This window comes from Podarcis erhardii (genome assembly GCF_964252035.2).
Source record: "Podarcis erhardii genome assembly, chromosome: 3".
Taxonomy (NCBI): Eukaryota; Metazoa; Chordata; class Lepidosauria; order Squamata; family Lacertidae; genus Podarcis; species Podarcis erhardii.
In genome coordinates this window covers 108,125,287-108,143,539 of record NC_138507.1, presented here as the reverse complement: position 1 = coordinate 108,143,539, position 18,253 = coordinate 108,125,287, and the positions used below count along the sequence as shown (strand labels likewise).

General features: G+C 40.7%; 1 protein-coding gene across 1 annotated transcript; it reads right to left on the bottom strand.

The window, feature by feature from the left end:
• Positions 1-548: 548 nt before the first annotated feature.
• LOC309337855 (heterogeneous nuclear ribonucleoprotein L-like) lies at positions 549-17,700 on the bottom strand. Its single transcript, XM_081854789.1, has 13 exons — positions 17,155-17,700; positions 14,751-14,869; positions 13,256-13,493; positions 12,607-12,691; positions 11,132-11,229; positions 10,977-11,046; positions 6,854-6,925; positions 4,809-5,026; positions 4,559-4,680; positions 3,775-3,976; positions 2,729-2,786; positions 2,537-2,635; positions 549-1,172 (listed from the first exon to the last, which is right to left on the bottom strand). The coding sequence occupies exons 1-13, from the start codon at positions 17,314-17,316 to the stop codon at positions 1,117-1,119; spliced, it is 1,599 nt and encodes a 532-aa protein (XP_081710915.1). The 5' UTR covers positions 17,317-17,700; the 3' UTR covers positions 549-1,116.
• Between the last annotated feature and the right edge of the window lie 553 nt (positions 17,701-18,253).

Sequence of the window (18,253 nt, the reverse complement as noted above, 5' to 3'; positions counted from 1 at the left end):
TTTGCAAAGGGTGGGGAGGGACTGCCATTACGGTCCTGATGCTGCACACGCCAACTTGGAAGTAAGTGGTGCAGAAGTTTTGAGTAGGTGTGAGCTTCTCTCTGTACTTCTGAAGGGTCCTTGAAACTGCCTCATTGGGGTAAGACCTACCAGGACTCATCACTGCCTCTTGGCCCCCTCTCCGTTTCTGCCTCTGATTCTGGACTGCTCTCTGCCGCAGCCTCTTCCTGCTCACTGAACCCTGTTACCTCTTCAGCTTCTGACACCTCCTCCTCTCAGTCTGCTCCCTCCTCTCCCTCTGACCACTCAGAATTGTCCCACCACCCCCTGGCTCTGAGCCGTCTTCCTTTGGGGGTTCCCCAGCTGGTGCCTCCCACCACTCCTCTACATTCAGCCAGTCCAGTCCAGTAGGCCATAGTCTGCCTTTTTTGGGGTCTCTTTCCTCCCTAGCCTGGTTAACACAAGGGCTTAAAAACACCCTATGACAATAAGCAGTTAAATTTAGTACCAAAGATTAGAATCACAAAACAAACGAGAAACTGTGTTCATTCAGGTTTCAGCATTTATTTTTTGTAAGGATAGTGCAGGTTAGGATTAGTGATAAGGACATCATGCTAATGGGAGTAAAAAATTATTCTGAGAAGACACTATTTAAAGTAAGTTGCAACCCTTCTGCAAAAAACAAACAAACATCATATTCTTTTCTCCTGTGAAGTTTCTCTTAACAATCAGTGACTGTTTCATTACAAAATGCCAATGTGAAATGGGTTTACAAATTTAGTTCTGCTTTTAAAATTGCTGCAACAGATACAGTTTTTAACCAGGAGGAGGAACCAAGAATTTTACATCTAATATTCCAATATAATAATCCAGCTTGCCATTTAAACCAAAGTGGAAAATAGTGATTGTAAATGAAAATTTTACTGCTGTATGGAAACTGTGTTTAAGGTCTGTATACAGGTTTTGAACATGTTACCTACAAGGCAGTTCAAACCCCTTTAGATAAAACAAAGTAAGTTAGATCGGGACAAGAAACCCTAGAGCCTGCAGGCGACATGATTTCATCACGTTTGTAAATAAAGATGGAAGGAGCTCCTTAACATATTGTCCTCTGCTCTACAAATGAGAGGAAGTAGAGAAGCAAAGCTTCAATGTATAAGGATCAGAGCCATCTGTAAGATAAAAGGGGAACTGTTAAGAATAAATGTCACTTTGGATGGTGTGCCTTATGACAGCCTGCTAGTCTGAGAAAAGAGATTTCTTTTAACAAGTATTTGACTACTGTGAAAAATTGCTTCTAAAATACTACTCTATTTCTAGCACACTGCTTTGTATAATGCATCAGAACTCAATCCAACCTTCCCCTATACAGAAAACACAATCTTTCTATGGAACCAATTCAATGAAAATACAGTGGTACCTCGGGTTACATATGCTTAGGTTACATACGCTTCAGGTTACAGACTCTGCTAACTCAGAAATAGTACCTTGGGTTAAGAACTTTGCTTCAGGATGAGAACAGAAATCGCGCGGTGGCAGCAGTGGGAGGCCCCATTAGCTAAAGTGGTCTCCAGGGTAAGAACAGTTTCAGGTTAAGAACAGACCTCCAGAACGAATTCAGTACGTAACCAGAGGTACCACTGTATGGCAGTTTCTCTTGCTTTATAAGATGTGGTTCCCATGTCTTCCATCACAGTTGCACTTGCGAAGAATTATCACATTATCATGCCTGTACTAAACCAGATTTTCCACTCCTTACTATCACTTTAGTACAGAGAAAGTAACCAGTTACCATTTTACAGCTCAGCTTGTTCTCAGTGCCCTTATTCACCAAGCCAAACCATGACTTAGCACAACCAACAAATGTTCAGGCCCTTTTTCTCCACCCTCAGCATTTTGCTACACTTGGCGTGTCATCTAAACACACACGCTTGGGTTAGCTCTCCCACGCAAACCACAAGCTGTAAACCACAGGACAAACTTCTCAGCTCTGTTTCTCTGGGGAGAGCTAAATCACGAATCTAGGTTCAGACAACAAGCTAAGACAGGCCATGGCTTAGGTCAGTGCAGCAATAAGGCCACCAGGGACAAGCAGAGCAGCCGCAATCCATAAGCCCGTGTTTGCTTGTTTGTGGTAACGGAGCTGGGCTTTGCATTAAGTGCAAACTGAGTCAGTGTGATGAGGATTTATAAGAGTGTTGTGTAAATGAAAACACACTGTTAAAACCGTTCAACCATATGAAAAAGTCCTTTGACTTCAAAGGAAGAAAACAAAAATGTTTTGCATTTTAAAGACCATAGGAAAATATTGACCAAGCCCAGCAAGTGTTATATCCTAGCACAACCTGGCTACTGCATTTGTGGTGTTTCTTGGTGTTTTTTATTGTGCACATAATTGTTTTATTGCACAGCATCTTGGTATTACATTAATGAGATGGCATATAAAATGTTTAAAATACATCCCTAAAACCCTTTATCCAAATGATACGGAGAGATTAAATATAAAGCTAAAGAGTACTTTAATACATTGACTTACTAGGGTCTTTTATTTGGTAGTGATTAAGTATGGAAAGTGCTTCCATTGCATGAGTCTTGCATTCCCATGCCAGCAGACCAGAAAGCGTTTTGGCTGAAGCTGTCAAAACAAGAGTTTAAAATGGTTGCTTCACACCACCATCAGTAAGTTAGGTTTCTTTGACAACTTAAAAAGAATCAAATATTTACTTACGCTTTGGATCAAATACTTTGTGTTTGATAAAACGTAGAACTTTATGATCATCACACAGCTGGAACAATAAAGTGAAAATATGTTCATTAAACAGCAACAATCTAATCCTAGAGGATGTCATTTTGAGTTACAGAAACTGGTAATTTATGTGATAAGGAGGGCACTTGGCACGAAATGAGTCGAAATATCAGGAACCCGATTAATTTTAAGGAAGTGATTATAGGGTAAAAATACTCTCACCAGAGAAGTGTCCCTCCATTGCCCAGAAATCCTATAGTCTCATGCTAAACTCTTGACAGAAATATCTTGCTGTCCAATTTTGAAAATTACAATATATTCTACTTAAGATAATGAAACATTTTAGAGTCTAATCCATAGCATGGTTGATTTACTTACTTTTAAAACTACAGCAACCATGACAACAGTAGGGACTCTCCAGCCTGCAGCACTAATTAGTTCCAGCATGGGCCCCAATTCTGCCCACAAGGTCATTCCTTACAAACTACACCCACCTGTCCCACACCTGATCTCACACTATGAGACAAGGGAACAATCATGAGTTTAAAGTCAGCTCACAACTGTTCCTTTGCAAGTGGCATTCCCTGTCAGCACCAATAAACTGTTTGGCACTGACCCTAGAGAACCTCCTGCACTAGGGAGCTCTGCACTGAATAATCTCTGGTGCATCAAGTGGTCTGTTTTGAAGTTGACTGCACTGAAACAGCTTGCTAAAGCAAGATTGTTTTCTTCATCTTAGCAAGCAGTTTCAAAACAGATGGCTTCAATTCAAACCAGCATGTACAAATGGATGTAGCAAGTCTCTTTGAAGGTGCATGGGAACTTGAAACAAGATTGTTGTAACTGTCCCATCAGCTGATGTGGTTACACTGCTCTCCTTTGAAAGCTGATAGGTATCATTTGATGTCATTATGTCGTATTATTGAGTGTAATATCTGCAAGATGCAATTTCCCACCCCTATTCTAGGACATAAAAAACGGAATCTGCTAAATTACATATAAAAGCTATGATTCCTGCAGCTACCTACCTTTACAAAGGTCTCTTCAGTTACACACAGTGGAACATTGTGGTAATGCAACACACAAGATGGTGGCTGAATGATATTCTTGGAAGCTTGACCAGCATTAGTAAAGCGATTGTTCTTGCTCATTGTAAAATCTTTAGAGCTGCTTGTCCCATCTTTCAGCTCGAATAACTGACTAGGAATAATTGAATTCTGTTTGGATACACTATAAATAAAGAGTACATAATTAATAAAACTTTTGCAGTAAAAAATGTGTTATTTTTTTTAAAGAATTCTCAAAATATAGTAACAAAATATGAACTCAGAGGAATAATCTACATTTTACTTGTCAAGTAGTGAAGACAGTCATGCGTTTATCAAGTTATGGAAGGAGATCAACGAAATACAGAAATATTTACATTACTTTTGTAACAAAGTTTACTCTTTGCATATATGGACAGAATTCTTTAAATAAAACTTTATTCAGCATCACTTTTAGTATCTTACACTGCTGAACCTCTTACACAATAATCAGATTGATTATTCAGGCGTAGAGGGAGCAATAACCTTGTCCTTCTGCCAGCATGTGAGGACTTTCTTATTTTGGCAGACTTTGGGGGATTGACTGCTTTTAATGAAAGGGCTGGTGCTGTTTCCAATGTAATTATGTGTATGTTTTACTTAGATCCTCTATAGACAGTATTCTTTTAAAAAACTTTATTCAGCAGTATTTTAATATCTTACACTGCTGGACACATACATTATAGGTGTGCTTTAGCATTAGTACTAAGATGGAATGCACACATACCAAACATTAATTCTCTTCCCAAATAATGTGATATTGTTGAGATGCGTGACTGCTCTTTCAACAGCATATTCATCACCCATTTCCACTAAAGCTGTGCCTGGAATGCTCCTCATAAACTTCACCTGCAGGTTTAAAGAATGGTAAGTTAGGAAATTTTCGGTTTGGTTGGAATATGCATGACACTGTGTTCTCTTCACAGTAATCATGAATTATTCTTTAAATTTCATTGCCTAAACTTTTTTGTTTTTACCTTCTCAATATTTCCATACAAGCAGAACAAATTGAAGATTCTTGAGCAGTTCATCTTTTGCTGGTGCAATCCAGTAACCATGACAACAGAACCTGAGGTGTTCCCCCCATACATGTAAGATGAGGAGGCCTGGGGAAGTGGGTAAGCAACAAGTTCTTGAGTATCCCGAGATGCCATTTGGTATCGGCTCGGTAGTGGTAACAGAGGACCACGCGATCCTAAAGAGAAAGTATACTTTAGTGAATTTGGTTGGAAAAGTTTAATTGGCCGGATATGAAGATTAAAGCTGCCAAGTTTTAAAAGCTGCCAGTTTTCCAATAATTACTAATACATCTTAGCAATTAAAGTTTTGCTAGAATGAGCTATGCAGCTTTAGTATCAACTCCCAAAACATGGTCTATCTAGACAAGAATGTTAACTCACATCAACCAAAATATAATTCATACAATTCATACAATTCATACAATGTGCCTCCAAGGAACAAGCTAACTTGAAATGATGTAGGGGCTGGAGCCAAGTGAGTTCGACTCAGAGCACACCAAATGAAGTTAAAACAAAACAAATTCCTTCCAGTAGCACCTTAAAGACCAACTAAGTCAGTTCTTGGTATGAGCTTTCGTGTGCATGCACACTTCTTCAGATACACGCTGAAGAAGTATATCTGAAGAAGTGTGCATGTATCTGAAGAAGTGTGCATGCACACGAAAGCTCATACCAAGAACTGACTTAGTTGGTCTTTAAGGTGCTACTGGAAGGAATTTGTTTTGTTTTGACTATGGCAGACCAACACGGCTACCTATCTGCAAATGAAGTTAATGAGTTTAAGATAGTCATGTGCATTAATTTCAATGGGTCTAATCTGAGTACGACTAACAGTGGATAAACACCTAAAACCACAAGCCAGACTTAAGAATAAAGGACTGTATTGATTTCAATGACCTTCAGCACATCTAACTGTTAGCTTGTGGTCTAATTGTGCGATTCCAAGTTTCAATCTGTTTTTAGAGGCGCTTTTTGTGTGCAAAGTGAGAAGTATTAAGCAACATTTCCTCTTTACTGTGACAAAGTTAACTGCAACTTGGAAAAAAATATTGTTTGCTCACAGAATGACAACTTGATTTATAGTGAGCCATGTAAAGTCTCTGGTTAGTACCAAAATGTATTGGCATTTAAAAATAAAAAAATGAGATCATGAAAAACTGGTCATACATGGATGTGCCATTTGGCACCAGGGCATGAGAAAGCCTCCCTACCCAAGGGCCAAATTCTCTTGCGGACAACCTTCTTAGGGCCACATGCCAGTCGTGGGCAGGGGCAGACGCAGCAGTGGGTGGAGCAACAAATATAAAGTTTACCTTTGCACAATAGGCTTGTTTCTACACAGCCTCCCACACCTCTGTCAGCCCTCAGCCAAGCAAGAGGCATCATCAGAGTTCAAAGACACATTCTAGGCAGACATAAACACTTAGGGCACAAAGCAGGGCCAATGAGGGGAGTGGCCTGGCAAGAGTTTTGGGGTCAAATAGAAAGGCCTGGAGAACAAAAGCGACCACCAGGCATGAGGTTCCCCACCCTGCGATAGGGCAAATGAGGGGAGACAGACAAATGTGGTGCCTGACTAATGTAGCAAGACTTTTTAAAAAGTCAAAACAAAACAAATTCCTTCCAGTAGCACCTTAAAGACCAACTAAGTCAGTTCTTGGTATGAGCTTTCGTGTGCATGCACACTTCTTCTGTGTATCTGAAGAAGTGTGCATGCACACGAAAGCTCATACCAAGAACTGACTTAGTTGGTCTTTAAGGTGCTACTGGAAGGAATTTGTTTTGTTTTGACTATGGCAGACCAACACGGCTACCTATCTGTAACTGTTTTTAAAAAGTGTTGGCCTTAGAGTGATGGGGAAAGGATTTATACTACAGATTGCAAAATACATTAAGATGGCACCACAAGCAAAAAAATAGGAGGAAAATCTAGACATATACAACTATATTCACCATATAACCCGTTTTCAATATAACCCGTAACTGGAAGCCATATAACCTACCATAGCCATCATGCCTAAATGAGGAGTGGTGCTCTCTCAGAATAGCTTGCCTCTGACTGCCTTCCCCTCTATCTAAAGGAAAAAGAAAAGCATCATTAAACAATAGCAGCCCCCCTTAAAGATATTGGAGCTTATCAGTAAGCAACTGTGGGGGGGGGGTAATATTTTCTGGTTAAGAACAACACTGCTAGATCAGAGAAAGTGGCCAGCCAGATACTTCAGCGTTACTCTAAGATTTTAGTTTGGATACTTTAAACAACCTATTATAAGCTGATTTGCTTCAGCACAAAAACACAGTTGTAAGAAGCCAATATTAATGTTGGCTTGATAATATTGTGTTTGAGAAGATTTGACCTGAGAAGCCTGGACACAATACCATAGACCAGAGGTTTTCAACTGTTTTGAGTCCACGGCTCTGTTGACCAACTACAGTGGTACCTCAGGTTAAGTACTTAATTTGTTCCGGAGGTCTGTTCTTAACCTGAAACTGTTCTTAACCTGAAGCACCACTTTAGCTAATGGGGCCTCCTGCTGCTGCCGCGCCGCCGGAGCACGATTTCTGTTCTCATCCTGAAGCAAAGTTCTTAACCTGAAGCACTATTTCTGGGTTAGCAGAGTCTGTAACCTGAAGCGTATGTAACCCGAGGTACCACTGTACATTCTTTCTGCAGCACCCTACAGGGCTCAGAAGCCCACTTATGTCACCCCTTGCCTGCAGAGCTGGTAGTCCCATACCCTTCCCTTGTGGAGGGTTCCCTCAGCAAATCTTCCCTCATCTCTTCCTCCCTCTCCTTCAGAGTACTCTGGACAGTCGCAGCTGCTGACCCGATATCTGCCCCAAAGAGAGGTGCCTTCTCACACTGCCCCACAGGGGCCTGGGAAGCACCACTTGGCCAGCCCTAGAGGCACCATTCACCTGGGGAGCTTGTAGCCAGAGCTGCTGCAGCAAACAGCCATGCAAGCCTTTGGGAGGCTGAAATGTGAGATAGCATCAGGAGGGAAGGAAAGAGGGACAGAGGCTAGTGTTGCCCGCAGCACCCCTGACCATCATTCAAACCACTGCCAGAGACTGTAAATTACCTATAACTCTCATAAAAACAAGTTGTAGATGCAGTACCATCAAAAGACAGTACCTGCATCACACTATTAGCTTCAACAGCAACACATTTGCAAAGTGGGTTTCTTTCAAGAAGTTTCAGCATAATATAACAAAAAATTGTATTACATGGTTTCATCATCAGTAAACAGAAAAGCACCATATTTGTGTACATACATAATTACATCAACAACTGGAGAAGTGCCGAGACTATACATTACTATTAATACAGTCTATGTTATACTTTCAATACTGAAAAATTTAAACTATTAAAAGCACTTTTAACAATGAAAATTTCTTTCAAGAAGCCACATTTTATACTAGAATGTAAAGTTAACCAAGGGGTCAACAGTACTGGATGAAAGCAGTACACCAACCTAAAGTAATTATTTGCAATATGCAATTAAACATGTATTACAAAAAGAAGCAGCAGTTAGCTTTAACCTCCACTGCTTGCTTTCAGTAGACAATCAGAAGTTCCAATACCACAACTAACTGTTAAGCAATGGGAAATGAGAAACATCCAGCTGAAGTAGCATACAGTTCTATCTCAGTTTGGATAATGCACAATATTTCAAGTTTTGTTTCCAATGTTTTGGACTGTTAAAACAAACAAGGTTAAATTAAGGAACTACTTAGGAAAAGGTTGGGATACAAAATGTAATTTTATATAAATTCAGCCATCAGCTAAAATCTGCTTTAAATCAACTGCACTTGCGTTAAACACTAAACTTGGGCACATTTTCCTGTCTGAAGAAACCTGAACGGAAGCCTGTTTTATTAAGAGAATTCTCCCTGAATCTTGCATGTAAAGCAGCCCATCACAATGACACTTTTGTGTAGGCCACTCCTGTAAGAATGCCAAGAAAATCAGTTAAGTATTACATCTCTAGCTGATGAAGCTGCCCACTCCTTGTCAATCAGTATGCTGTACACAACATTAAAAATACTAAAGCATTTTTCGTGCTGCTTTATTAAGACTGTTGCGGGTTACAGATTTTGGAGAAAGAAGTAACTGTGTTTTCTTTCATCACTTCTTGTCTAGAGCAAGGATGAGATATATGTGGCGCTCCAAATGTTGTTGGACTAAAACTCCCATCATGCCTGGCTAATGGCAATGCTAGGTGTAGCTGATGGGAGCTCGAGTCCAACACAATCTGCAGGGCTACAGATTTCCCATCTCTGCTCAAGGAAGAACACTGCTACAAAATGAACTCTAAATGGTAAATTCAGCTTTCTTCTTACCTGAAACACATGGGAAGGAACAAGGAAGCAACTCTACTTCAGTACAAGATAGAACAGTACAGTGGTACCTCTAGATACGAACGGGATCCGTTCCAGAGCCCCGTTTGCATCTAGAGGTAAACGTAAATAGTGATGGCGCGTCTGCGTGCACGTCGCTTTTCGCCGCTTCTGCGCATGCGCGTGACGTCATTTTGAGCGTCTGCACAAGCGGCAAAACAAGGAAGTAACGCGCTCCGTTACTTCCGGGTTGCCGAGGAGTGCAGCTCGAACGCGCTCAACTCAAAGCATATTTAACCCGAGGTATGGCTGTATGCTTAAATCTTGTTCCACGGGTCCAAGGGAGCTTTACATTTCACATACACAGGCCACAATATAGAAGCCACTTTAGTACATGGCAACCCTATTTGAAACTGAGAGCACTTTCCAAATCAATTTTTATTAAAGTTTTCACAATTCAAGAGAAGAATACCTAGAACAAATAGAATTGGAAAGACTGGAAAGAGAGAAAGAGAAAAGGAATGAGAGAGAAAGGATAAAAGAGGGGAGAAGAACGAAGAAAACAACACTTCTGCTTCTTTCAAAAGTAGTTTGTGATACGACATTGAATTTGCTGATGAAATGGAAATAAAAAAATCCACCGGGCATTGCCACACACTTAATTCTGCATGTCCAAGCCTTTAAATAATACATTTTTACAAACAAAAGCACTACCAGTGGAAAAAAACCTTTCGGCAATAACTAAAAGGAAAGTTGAAACCTTCACTTTGGTTAAAATTTAGAAGATACTCTACCTTGGTAAGGTTAAGTTCCCACCTCCATGTTATAAATGCCTAGATTTTCAAAAGGTACAGTACAGCAGATTATACACAAATCATTCAGTTACAAAGAACATTTACAGAAATCAAACTACATAGCAATTCCTTTTACATTTCCATGCAGGTTTTTTTACTGATGAAAACACTATTCCAACTAGCTTCTGCAATTAAAAATGCTCAGACATTTTAGACCTTGAATCAAATATTAGTGCTCATTTGACAGGGTACAGGTGAATTTCAATTAATCTTTAAAGTAAGTGCAGTCCTTTAGAAAGCATTTACACTGGTAAAAAACCAGGAGAGAAACAAGAATTTGGATCTTCCATTTTATGGTGTTTCATTCTACAACGGTAATTTTAAAGGGACATAAGATTGGAAACACATGCAAACTGGTTAAGAATGGGTACAGTCTACCATGGTATTTTCGTGCCATGCAAACCAGAAGTGCTGTAAGTGGTCCTCCTTGATATGCTTGTGGTGATGGTGCATGCAGTATGCAGTCAAGGTGAGTTGCAAGTCTGAGGTTTTTCAGAGGGCCTGTTGATGATGCCGATGTGGTGCATGATGAAGTGTAGAGTCAGCCTGCTGGAGTCCTCTATCCTTCTTAATGCCTTGTCCAACAAGTGAGGAAAATCCTTTCCGTGGAGAAGCAGTGTGCAAGTTTGTAGTTTGTAAAGAAAGTCTGCATCAGTGTCCTCTCCTCCAAAGAGTGAGAGCTGCTTGGAGAAATGAAAGTCCTTGTGCTGCAAACATGCTTGCATGTGTGGGCTCCGTGTTAAATAGCTCAATATAAACCAGCAAGGGGCAATAATGCTGAATTATTCTTTTCCAGGATTACAAGTCAGGATGCCTATTAAAAGAGCTGCATCAGAAATACCTGGCTTGAAGTGACTAACACATTAGACAAGCTAACTGCATATATTTTTATCTTTAAATGCACATTTAGTATAATTTCCAAAATACTTACCTCTGCCCAAATATGGTTTTGTATAGTCCCAACTACAATTGTCATTTCGAATGACATTAAGTTGAGTTGACTGTTAAAATATAAACAAATAGCAAGTCTTAATCATTGCTTTCCTCCCAAAACAGTTTAGCCGCTGAAGAAAGTATGATCATTACCTTTGCATATTCAATTTTTAGTGTACAACATCCTGCATATATATCTGCTCCGTTGAGTGCTGCTTTTGCCTTCTGAGCACAGAGAACCGATTTGAACTTGAGTTATGTTAAGGATTGTTGTTTAAAACAATGCCTCCACCCCCCCCCCCCAAAATAGCCACAAGTCATGCTAATTTAGACCACAACACAGTAGATCTCCTAGAAATTACTCAAGGGTTCTTTATTTAACATGCGGTTACACATGCAGAAACACCAATTTTATATATGTATGAATGAATGACTAATACCATAGTCAGCATGGCCAGTGATGAGGCATGACTGGAGCAATACTCAAACACTAACTAGAGAACCGCAAGCTCCCCGTCCCCCATTTAGGTACTGCTCTCAGCATGGGAAAGAATTCTACTCATGAGGTAGAAAAGAACGGGATGGCTCCTAGTGATAAATGGCAAGAACCACAGGATAGCCATTCAAAATGCTTTCCACAGCTGGAAAGAACAGCTGACCACATGTGTAACTGGGATGCTCCCTCTGGCCTGCAGGAGCTGCCATGTTGCTATATAAACAGCTGCTGTGAAAAAGGAAGTAGGCCAGAGGCTGGATGATGTGCAGAGATGAGTTCAATGATTCCCTAGCACAGAGCTGCTTGCTTGCATTCTTCTCCTCTCTCTCTCCCCCTGCCCTACTGCCCCATCAAGAGCTAGTAAGAACTCCCTTGCTTTATCCCTCTCCCTTCTCTTTCCTGCCAGGAATCCTGCCTGCAACCAACAGCTCCCCACACCTTGCGGCGTCCTTGTTTTTGGATCTGTTTGGTTGCTTTAAAAAAAAAAAAGAATGGCTCTGATCTGTTTAAAATATATTAACTCTACTAATTGTGTATTTAATTATATGTACAGGCAACTTTCAATCAGTGCATGTTCAAGGCATGTGTGACTGACTGCACATGCAATGTTTGACACCAGAAGAGGGAAGAATGGCGGCAGGGTGAGGGTAAGGCAAGCTTACAAGCGCAATGACCCTGAACATAACCCTCACACGAATGGGGGGCTGCCTGTGTTTAATTAAATATATTAATTGTGCATATTACATAATATTTATTGCAAACACTAATACAGTGGTACCTCAGGTTACATACGCTTCAGGTTACAGACTCCACTAACCCAGAAATATTACCTCGGGTTAAGACCTTTGCTTCAGGATGAGAACAGAAATCGTGCAGCGGCGGCAGCAGGAGGCCCCATTAGCTAAAGTGGTCTTCAGGTTAAGAACAGTTTCAGGTTAAGAACAGATTTCCAGAATGAATTAAGTTCTTAACCCGAGGTACCACTGTATATGATATAAAATTTAAATCACTGTGTGTTCCCCAGGTTCTGTGTCAAAGTACTCTTGTGGACCACTTGGTCTGAGAGGTTAGACTGCCCTGCCCTAGAACATAATCTACACACACAGACACAAAGTGATACAAAAAGGATATTCAACCAGGGCTTGTATTGCGTTCTTCTTGAATATGACAATACGTTTTACTTTCCCCACAGGGTTGCACACTGTATACAAAACATCCTACAGAAGAATAAGGGAAATAGTCAGAGATTTGAAGATTTACCTGACAAATACTATTCAAAATTTTATTAGCACACACAAACAAAATAACCCCCATTTAAAGTTTGGATTTAGTTTCTGAGAGAAAGTCTCTTGTGTACTAAGCATAGATCAAGAAATTTATCCCAGTGACAGATATTATATCCTTGCCTTCTCTATGTAGTTATGTAATGATGAGAGAAAAGGGGACAAACATTCTAATGTTTATCCTTGAAACAAGGCAATTCAAAGCAGTAAGCCTAAATTCAGTTTTATCTCTATGCATTTCAGATATCTAATAAGACTGCCAAAATTCTAGTGCTCTTAAATAAATTTTAACTTGTCTTATACCATTTATAAATTGGGAATATACAGAATGAAAACAATAATTTCAAAAACCTCAAAGTATGCAAGAAAAATGAAAGAAGAAGACTCACTCAAATGCACTCGCTAAAACCCAAGGTCTTAAAACTCAAGGATTTTACCTTATTTAGCTAATACGATGCACTAAGGTTAGGTAAAGTTATGCTTAAGAGTAAGACATACCACTGTAATTGGATATAGAGGGTTCTGAATTGATAAGAGAAGAACTTTGTTCCCACCAGAGACACTGTTTGTGTTTTCTGGACGAGTAATTCTTTTGCTTGTAGAGTAATTGAAAAATGCTTGTTGCCCAGCTATATATAACGGTTCACTTAATGCAAACGTCACACATTTTTTGGCACTTTCAATATCCTCAAATTCTACCAAAGCCTGGCGTTTAAATGATATCATCATCACATAACTGCAAGAAAAACAATAAAACCATTAATGAGCTCTAATTATTTAAGGCCATCAATTGTAAATCATAAGTGAAATTTGATCTTAAAAGACTTTACAATAAAAATTCTTATTGTAAACTCAAAAGAAATCTACTACCTTTCTTAAAGTCAATGGAACATTTGTTGAAATCTACAGCAAATATGTCTATGTAACCAAGGGCTTAGTTTGGAGCAAAGAGTGACATCAGTCATACCTCATCTTTCAACTGTAAAGCAAAATGCAAAGTTCTGAGGATAAAATTATGAATATCTAATGTAGAAAAACAGAACCAGGGTGCTCTCTTACCCAGCTTCCATATGTAGACAAGCAGAACGATCTGCCTCAAAATTAAATTTTGAAGGATTTGGTACTTCCAATGCTTCAATCAGGGACAGATATACTATGAAACTAATGAATCTTAAGTTTCAGTGTCCCTATTCTCAAAGGAGCCTCCAAAGTGACCTGAGTCCACATCATTTTTAAAAAATGGGTCTAGTAGACCTAATCTGAGTTGCACAACTTTTTTAAAAAAATAATTTTTATTGAATGATTTTATGTTACAAAAAACAATACAGCCATACTACCACTAAACATAATTAAGAAATAAAATTTACATACATCAATATTTAATTTGTTATTTGTTATTTACCGTCTTATTTCCTCCCAAACTTTGCATACAACAACACACATATGTGCAGACACCCACACACCCACACCCGCACACAAAATGATAATAATGAAAGTAAAAATTTTCCCCCTTTTATCTTATCCAAAATATTTTCTTCAACTTTGGCTTCCTGTCAAGTCCCTTTGCATATATTTTATCTTACAATTGAATGTACACAAAACAATAAACCTTTCTATATAATTTTTCTAATACATTCTGAAAACATAATAAATCCTTAATTGTTATCCTTTGAATTGAACAACTTAAATTGATTAATTTTTGTTGAATATTATTTCAACAATCCCAAAGTTTGAGAGTCGGTAGCACAGATGATGTAGTGGTGTGATGTTCTGTCGTAGAACAACACATTTGAATAAAATAACAATGGTTACCCAGACTCCATTGCTGGTTGCAAAGGGGGCCCCATAACTGTCAAGCTTCAGGACTCCCAAAATGTAGGTCCACCACTGGCTTCAGTTTAGGAGTACCAGTACAAGCCTTGAAGAGGTCTTTTAAAAATACATTACAAAGCTTGTTGTGAGTCACCCAAGATATAATATATAGTAAACATACCATATGGTTCCAAATTTTTCAAGCGCCTCCACAACATCTGCCTCCACAACTGATTCACAGAGCCCTCGGACATGGACCACAGGAGAAACAGGAACTTTGTGAAAACTTCCACCAGCATTCTAGGAAATAAAAGTGATAGACTTTATTTTTCAGATCTAAATCTATCAAAAACAATATTATAGATGATTAACTGACAAAGTAATTTGAAGGCCCCTTTTGAAAGGGGAATGAAATATGAAGTTATATATACAACACAATTCAAAGTTGTTAGAACAAACTGCCTTCAGAAAAGTAAAGAATGGAGGAACACACCTCCCTCTTCCCATTGTTTTATTAGAGGAAACCAAGAGAAATTTTGCCTCCTGCACAATAAATCCTTTGATGTGTAAAAGCGGACCTACGTATCCTCAGTCGGCTGGTGGCAAAGCCAGGTGCTTCTGACAAAGTGGTCTCACCAGCTCACTTAAATCTTCATCCACAAGTGCAGAGGACTTGGGCTAGATGATCCTCATGGTTCCTTCCAACTCTACAATTCCATGATTTTCTTTGTTGTTGTTTAGTCGTTTAGTCGTGTCCGACTCTTTGTGACCCCATGGACCAGAACACGCCAGGCACTCCTGTCTTCCACTGCCTCCTGCAGTTTGATCAAACTCATGCTGGTAGCTTCGAGAACACTGTCCAACCATCTCGTCCTCTGTCGTCCCCTTCTCCTTGTGCCCTCCATCTTTCCCAACATCAGGGTCTTTTCCAGGGAGTCTTCTCTTCTCATGAGGTGGCCAAAGTATTGGAATCTCAGCTTCAGGATCTGTCCTTCCAGTGAGCACTCAGGGCTGATTTCCTTCAGAACGGATAGGTTTGGTCTTCTTGCAGTCCATGGGACTCTCAAGAGTCTCCTCCAGCACCATAATTCAAAAGCATCAATTCTTCGGCGATCAGCCTTCTTTTAGGTCCAGCTCTCACATCACTACTGGGAAAACCATAGCTTTAACTATAACGAACCTTTACAGTATTGGCAAGGTGATGTCTCTGCTTTTTAAGATGCTGTCTAAGTTTGCCATTGCTTTTCTTCCAAGTAGCAGGCGTCTTTTAATTTCGTGACTGCTGTCACCATCTGCAGTGATCATGGAGCCCAAGAAAGTAAAATCTCTCACTGATTTTCTTTACATACATGTAAATAAAAAACCTGTCACACCATAAGAGGCTGTTTCCTGTTACAGACTAATCCTTCTGAAACATGCTCAGTCCTCTTCCCACATGCAGGCTTATTATTATTATTACTGTATTATTGTTAGTATTCATTAAATTTCTATACCACCCGTCATGCGAGGATCACAGAGCGGTTTACGATATAAAACATGTTGGGTTGAAATAAACGACAGACGAATGACAAGTGTCATATGGGAGGCATCTCTCGAGCATGTCTCGGGGAGTCCCTTTTATTGAATATTACAGCATATGTGCTTGTTGCTGATTGGTTAACACAAATACAGTGCAAGGGTTGCATATAGGCATTAATCATCAATAGATTAAAGGTTGGGAAAGGGAACATAGAATTGGACAGGTATGAAAACCTCCTTAGTTAGTACCAGTTACAGATAGGTAGCCGTGTTGGTCTGCCATAGTCAAAACAAAACAAATTCCTTCCAGTAGCACCTTAAAGACCAACTAAGTCAGTTCTTGGTATGAGCTTTCGTGTGCATGCACCTTGGTATCTGAAGAAGTGTGCATGCACACGAAAGCTCATACCAAGAACTGACTTAGTTGGTCTTTAAGGTGCTACTGGAAGGAATTTGTTTTGTCCTTAGTTAGTAATTAAACTATTACTAGTGATTGATATAGCAAGACTTAAAAGAACATAACTATCGCATTCCGTAGATGTGGTTAACCATGCATCGAGAACAGGTCAGGGTACGATGTTTCATGAACTCAATGTGAACTAAACATTCTAGGGTGGTTACAGATAGGTAGCCGTGTTGGTCTGCCATAGTCAAAACAAAACAAATTCCTTCCAGTAGCACCTTAAAGACCAACTAAGTCAGTTCTTGGTATGAGCTTTCGTGTGCATGCACACTTCTTCAGATACTACTTCAGATATTCTAGGGTGGGTGAAGGAACGCTTCAGCTTAGAGCGCTTCAGCTTAGAGCGGTTTGCCAGAGTCATGGGCAGAAGCAAAAACACGTAGATGCGTGACATCCCTAACGAACAAAACTTTGTAGAAATACTAGGATTCAACTTGTGTATTGAGAAGAATGGGGAGAAACGGAAGCGTTAAGGTCCCGATGCTACTACACACGCCGACCTGGCAGTTGGCGCACCTGGCAACGGGGTGCTGCTGCGCGTCTTCTCTACCCGCCGTTCACTCCCGGCGAAGGGCGAGGATTATAAGAGGCAGGCCCTCCTTACCCCTCCAGAGCAGTCCCCGGTGCGAGGGGCGGCCTCCTCGCGGCTCTCGCCCTCCGCAGCGGCGGCGGCGGCGTTGGCGTTGGCGCTGGGCTTCAGCCGCTTGGTCTGGCTCCCGTAGGCGCCGTCCTCCTCCTGCTCCTGCCCAAAAGACGTCGCAGACATGACCAGCGAAGTGCGGGTGAGGAGGATACTGGACACTCGGGGCTCCGCAACCGGGAGTCAGGCGACGAGACCGACGAGGATGGATGCTCTGGACCAGTTCACCTCACAGAAGACAGCCGCGAAGGATCGGGAAGTACAGCGCAGGCCCTTGTCCTGCGATTGGAGCGACCTTTGTGTGGAAAGCTCCGTGATTGGCTAACGGTGAAGCTTCTCAAAGTTCAGGGACACGCGGCTGGGCAAATGGGACGCCCGTCACCGCTAGATAAACCCTCCGCTCCTCCCCGCCTTCTATTGCTCTCTCGTCCCCGCTTCCCCTCCCAGAGCCTGCCGCTGGAGCCGTTTGTTGTTTATTATTCGACGGAAGAGGAAAGACGCGGGCGCGTGTGACCTCGCCGTTACCAAGGCCAACGGTCGCCCGCGCTCGCGCTGAGGGGAAGGGAGGTTTTGTGTATGTGCAGCGTGGCGAAGGGTGGTTCTCGCCAAAGCGGCCTGGAAGAAGACAACGATAAAAGCGAATCTCTCTGGCTGATTGATTGATTTAAATAGATCACTCTGGCTGATTAATTTGTTTAAATAAATGTAATTTATTTTTGGAAGAGGATTGAGAAAGGTCCGTTGGAATGTCAGCCCCGGGATGGACCTTTAACCAGTGAACGTACAGTAACCCAAGCCTAGTTCTGCTCAAATCATTTATTCTATTCTATCGAAGTAAATGGGGGAAAACCTACCCTCAGCGATGGCCAGTGTATTCTCCCACAAAAGGAAAAGTCTACTGTTTGGTGTGCAAACTTTTCTCTAGCCAAACGACCTCAATTACAACTTCAGCTGCTACTGGATTCAGCGTTTGGCATCGTGCTTACCTTGTTCAAATGCACAGAAACTCGTAAAAACTATATGAAATATACTCAGAGTCGCAAAGTGATTTCATGCTCTTTAT